Source organism: Schistocerca americana, chromosome 3 (genome assembly GCF_021461395.2).
Source record: "Schistocerca americana isolate TAMUIC-IGC-003095 chromosome 3, iqSchAmer2.1, whole genome shotgun sequence".
NCBI lineage: Eukaryota > Metazoa > Arthropoda > Insecta > Orthoptera > Acrididae > Schistocerca > Schistocerca americana.
Genome location: NC_060121.1, coordinates 333,404,875 through 333,410,874, shown reverse-complemented (window position 1 = coordinate 333,410,874; position 6,000 = coordinate 333,404,875). Strand labels below are relative to the sequence as shown.

Here is a 6,000-nt window from a genome sequence, read left to right as displayed (position 1 = left end):
AGTGGTGTACAATTCTTCAACCACCTGGCAAGCCACAATTTTTTATAATTTTCAACATTTTCTTTTAAAAATACTTGCAGTGTGTTTCAGCACCTAAAATTTTGACAGGGTCTTTCTTTTGGTGTATTATTCCTGTATAAAAACAATTTCAGGGCATGTTTCAGCGTATTGGACTGGACCATTCCCTTGTCAGTTACATGAGATGCAGATATTTAAAAAAAACTTTCATTTACTTCTCACTTGTGTAACACTACACGCAGACAGTTGAGGTACGCACATTCCATGCTGGGGGTGAGGGGGAAAGGTTGGGAATCACTGTTATAGATGCACAGCTGGTATAATAAATAAAAATAGTTACAGTCTTGGGATACATTTATTAAATCTGACAGACAGGTACTTTGCCTTATAGGACACACATAGCTGCTGTACAGAAAGAAAACAACCACTAAACAAATTGCTTGTCACTCCTGAGATTTCTCTCATACACATATTTATAGGTATGATTACCCTGTAATAGGATTATACAGCAAATGGTTACATAAATAATCACTTGACATATGTTTCTTACAGAAGAGGAAAATTGTGTGAATGTACCAAATAGATGGAGAGAAGGTTCTTCTTATTTAATTACTAAATGACATTGATAAGCAGACAAAGGCATGATGGCAGCAATTATTTTATGACACACTTGCCTTCTGTTTTTTTCTAAAAGTACTGGAGCATGTGTGTTGTTTTGGGCGCAGTCCAACACAGATGTTATACCTGTAGTAGGCAAGAGCGAGGGAAGTTACTACAGGTACTTTTCCCCGGTACTTCAGAATTACAGTAGGCAGTTGTATCTTATTATTAGGGAACGCATTGCACTGTGCCATAGAGATATATATTATATATGTATGAAGGGGGGATGTGCCTGGTTGTGCTGTGCAAGAAGCCTATGGGAGGCTGGTACCATAAGGGTCCTTCCACAACACATTTTATTTGGCAACATTCAGCCTCTCCCCCCTCATATATGATACTTTTCCTATCACCCCAACCCCCCCCACATTTCGCACTGAATGTATATTGCCACTGACAAAATAAATAAAGACCAGTATACCACAAAGCTCAACAGTTCTTTGCTGTTATTTTAAATAGCAGGCAACAATAAATATATTATTATTTTGGAATAAATAACATTTTAAATAATCTAGTATCATAAACATATACTATATGATTCATCATTGCACATTTAAATATATATTTATTTAAATATATGTATATATGTGTATATATAGAATTTATGTACTCCCATGTAAATTATCCATCACATACTCACTGAAAGTACTGCCAATAATACTTTTTTTACACAGTATCACACTTAAAGCATATATTAAACAATCAGCTATCATAAACATTCAACAAAGTGCAAGCATTTATATTTGTGTTTCTGCATTTTTCAGTTTTTGTGCAGTGCTAATTATTATGCTACCATGTATATTCTGTAGAGTAACTGTTATAGAAAAGGAGGAGGTTAACATATTCTGTAATTCCCATTTGATGAATGAATTACACAACAGACACAAAAATATCTTTTGAATAGCAAAGTGTTGAGCCATGTTTTGTGCATTTTGTGCTTTGGTTTTATACTTCTTCATTATATCTACATATATTTGTACTGCTAAAGAGTTTTGTGCAAGGTTGAATAAAATAAAGTGCTTTAGGAATCTTTTAACAGCAGTGTATATAGTATATTTAAAATTGTATGCCGAGATTGATCCTGTGGAACTTTGTGACGTGCAACATCAATTAAGTGCTAGGCCATTAAAAATTCCTTAAGTTTAGCTTACAAGCTAATGTTTTATAATTTTTCAGTTTCTCCTATAACATATGGGACACACTAGAGCAGAGTGTGCCCTTTCTTTGTGGCATTCTTGAGGAGAAACTTTAAAAAATTAATACTTTTTCAAGTAATTCTCTGCTTTGATTTTGTCCACATTGCCAAAAGTGGGCAGAGAAGTCCTCCAGCATTTTAGGCTGCAACACAATTATCTTTGGTAGATTAATTTCTGGATTGTTTCTTATGTTGAGCATATCTGCTATCAACACACAAGTCTTGTATATATCATGTAGTTTAATTTTCTGTTTCCTTAATTTTCTTGACGCTGCCAAATAAACGTAAGTTTATCGCATCTGGTAGCAAACTAATTGTAGCAGTACTTTAAAAATGCATTTAAGCACAGGTAATGGTGGCATATAACTGATTAATCATTGCTTTGTGGTTGTTTTCCTGCTTTTTGTATGCCATTGTGTTAGTCATCTTACATGTATTGCACATTTACATTTAACGAGGAACTAAAATAAATAGGAAGTTTAAGTGTTTCTTCATCACATATTTTCCCTTGTAGAAAAGTACTTTAAAAAAAATTAAAGCTGCTTTTGCTGAAGGAAAGGAATCTCGTTTTTATATGTGGTCATGAAAACACTAACTTTAGAACTGATGTGTGCAATTTAGAAGAATCCAAAATAAGAAATGTATTTTCAACTAAGGGATTTAGTTTAACAGAGATGTCCAGAATCTCAAAATCATAACAGTAAGGAAAACATTAATGGTCAAAATGCATATCACTATAAGATAGCTCCTGCATGCATAGATAAGCAGCATACACCCAACAGTGCATATATAAATACAATAAGAAAACCGCTTTTTTCTACAGAATGACATAAGCGCTGTTATTATACTTCTCTTGAGGTAACATTAGTAATAATAAAGGCAAACACTGTAAAGTTTCTGTTCTGGCATTGCCGTAAACATTGATGCATTGTTTAATAGTATCCTTAGCAATGAGTCTCAAGCTGTCAATGAAGTTCTACAAGGTACCAACAGTAGCTTTTTTTTCTATAGATATCTACTTATGAGTAAACACAGTCTTACTATAACTAATTTGTCAAATTAGTCCTATTTTAAATTACAAACAAAAGTTTTGTTGCTGAAAAAATAGGCCTACCATGCATGCAGAAGACCATCCTACATACAGCAGCATTCTGTGCTACATTTGTTAATCTCCTAGTTCACTCCTGAAGAACTAAACATTCGCCAACAGTTTACTCTTCAAGTCATATTAAGTTAACAAAGTGGCATTTAAATTCCTCTGTGATGCGAAATGATACCTGGTGTTTGTTCATCTAGAAATTATTGATGCCTGAACTAGAAGGTCAGCTCAGGTATAAACAATAAACATAAAATAATGTTATATACTACATAGCTACCAGTATTAACGTTAAAATCTTTTTCTCATATTTCATTTCTATTTATAATTTAGACTTTAATTAAAAATGGCATGAGATTATCTACAAAATGTATGTTTCTCCAGAAGCCATAGGGATAAAAATGTTGTTATACTATTATCATGCAGCTACGTGCCATGCAGGAAGCCACAAACAGGACTGTGTGTTCTTTATTATGATACAGTTTTCTCTACATGCTCTCCATCTTATACAATAATCACATTAAATAACGTTTGTAAAAATATCAATTGATTATATCAGTTTTCTATTTCACTCTCTAAAGCAATTTCTTATTACAATAATTTGAATATTTATCATGGTCCAATGTGCCTGACATTTCTCTCACCAACAAATAATATTTTTAATGTGATGTTATTTCTGTCAGTGTGTGCACAGCGCTATTAGTGGCTTCCTGTAATTATTTATAATTTTTACTGCTGCTGTTGTTGCTGCTGTTGTTGTTGCTGCTGCTGTTGCTGCTGCTGCTGTTGTTGCTGCTGCTGGGGCAGAGCCTTGAGGATTGCATGGACCTCTTCTGCAACGGCTGTCAGAACAAATTCAAACTGCTGCCGTGTCCTCACCATGCCAGGTCTCTGGTCTCGGATATGCTCCAGAGTGGCTGCTATGTCAATCTCTTTGGCTCCCTTAGCCATGCGATTCAGCACCATATCAATGAGGCAGTATGTACCAGTGCGGCCTACTCCATCACTGTAATATTTTAAAATTAAAATTAGATGTACAACACCTTATTAAAAATCATGAGATTTCATTCTAGGGTCAAAAAACCAAATTTAAGAATTAATATGTCAAAGATCTGCCTCAGTTGCAAAAAGTTACTGGTCTTTGCCCAGGGTTCAGCTAGAGGAATCTAGCCTTCTTCAGAAGTATAAAATAAACTAATACATGACCATGCAGTCAAACATAAAAAGCTAAAGTACCATGGTACCATGTCAAACTACATTACTTAGCTGAGGAACAGCCCAGGCCCCACTTCATGGAAAGCAGTCGGTTAGCCGCAGATGCTGCGTTGGGACTAACTGTGGCTCCACGGATATGTACTGAGCAAGATGGCGGATCACGCGCATGTATGCACGGAAAGTCAAAAGTGCCTACGACTGGATGTCTTTATGTTTTGTACTGGGAAATTACCGATAATGTTAAACCATAAATTTGTGAGAGAACAAGGCACTAAGTAGAGAGAATCCTGATGATCATTAACTATAAACCGAGATCTTATTAACGGACAAGAAAATCTACTTAGCCGTTAAGTTCAGCTTGTTAGATTAAAAACCTCAAATGATCACTGCTAAGTTATATGGTCCTGCACAGTCTCATGCAGGGGGCAAACAAGGTTATATGTCCGTAGTGTGAGAACTTCTCAGGGTTAGGAGAAGGTGGAAATAAAATAATTTCCATTATACATGGAGTAATACATTGATTTGTTAATGTGAAATTTGACTAACATTATGTTATGGCACTATATTACTATGCATTTATGACTGACTGGGTGTGTAAGGCTTAGGTCATCATTTATGACTTTATGCACAGATGGTCAACATTGTATTTAGGAAGCCTCTAGTAACTTAGCCAAACATACACTAACTACAAATATAATGTGTATGACCGTTCACTAAATGCAGTCACAAGGGTGACATGGAATAAAACTCTTAAGGGATAAGGTTAATTATTAGTTAGTAGTGGGTTCAATACCCCTATGCATTTAAATAGGTTATGCACACTCTAGCGTATCAGATATTACCTATTTATGAAATTGCCTATAAGGCTATTAACTATTTAGGATGAGGATTATTGTGAGTGTGGTGGAATTCCCACATAGACTACCAAGAAATAAGGACCTAATATTTAAAGTAGGGTGTGTCAGGGCATACCACACCACTGCCACCACATTTATAGACTGTTGAGTGACAAAGGTCAATCTAATAATATGAACATTAGGGATATGGTCTAATAGTGAACAAAGTAAAAATGTCTCACATAGGTTAATAGCATAATTCAGAATGTAATATTTACATTAGAGTGTGACTGGGTGTACAACACCCCTGTCATCACACTTACGTACTATTGACCGACATAGGTCAAGCATTTACAATAGTAGGGTGTGACTGGGCACACCATACCCCCGTCATCACACTTATGTACTTTTGACCAACATAGGTCAAGCATTTACAAAAGTAGGGTGTGACTGGGTGTACTATGCCCTCATCATCACACTTACGTACAACTGACCAACATAGGTCAAGCATTTACAAACTACAGTCTGCTACCTAACCTTTGATAGGAATAATATCTCAAAGGTTACATTGTATACAGCGTGACTATGTGGGCAACACATTATTTTTCATTAAAAAAGTTCTTTAAAGCAACAAGGTCAAAATTATCTGCCTATGGGAGAATACTTTAAACCATATTGTGTAACTATTAATAACTATTAAACTTAGCTTAAATTGGTGTCAAGGTCTCATCAAATAGTATTGGCCAGCTTAAATTAAGATGGGCATAAAGCTCAAAGCCTATGGGTAGAAAGAAAAGGCCATGTGTGCCAGCATCGTTAGTAGGTTTGGCTACCATATTGTCAGTTATGTTGGAACTATAACTATATTTACCATAAGGAAAATTAATTAAACCGTAGTATTGAATGTTACCAAATGTTGTGGCGAATTTCTAAGTCTTAAGCGTTGAAGTATTATGAATGGATATGCAGAGACAAGGCATGAA

The 6,000-nt window shown here is 35.2% G+C and overlaps 1 protein-coding gene across 2 annotated transcripts in view; it reads right to left on the bottom strand.

The window, feature by feature from the left end:
* Positions 1-354: 354 nt before the first annotated feature.
* Positions 355-6,000, bottom strand: part of LOC124607222 (receptor-type tyrosine-protein phosphatase N2) — a 445,587-nt gene continuing 439,941 nt past the window's right edge. For both annotated transcript variants that reach the window (XM_047139493.1, XM_047139494.1), the window contains one exon: positions 355-3,972. In XM_047139493.1, coding sequence (XP_046995449.1) covers positions 3,696-3,972 — 277 coding nt within the window. In that variant the 3' untranslated portion in view covers positions 355-3,695. The remainder of the gene's footprint in view (positions 3,973-6,000) is intronic.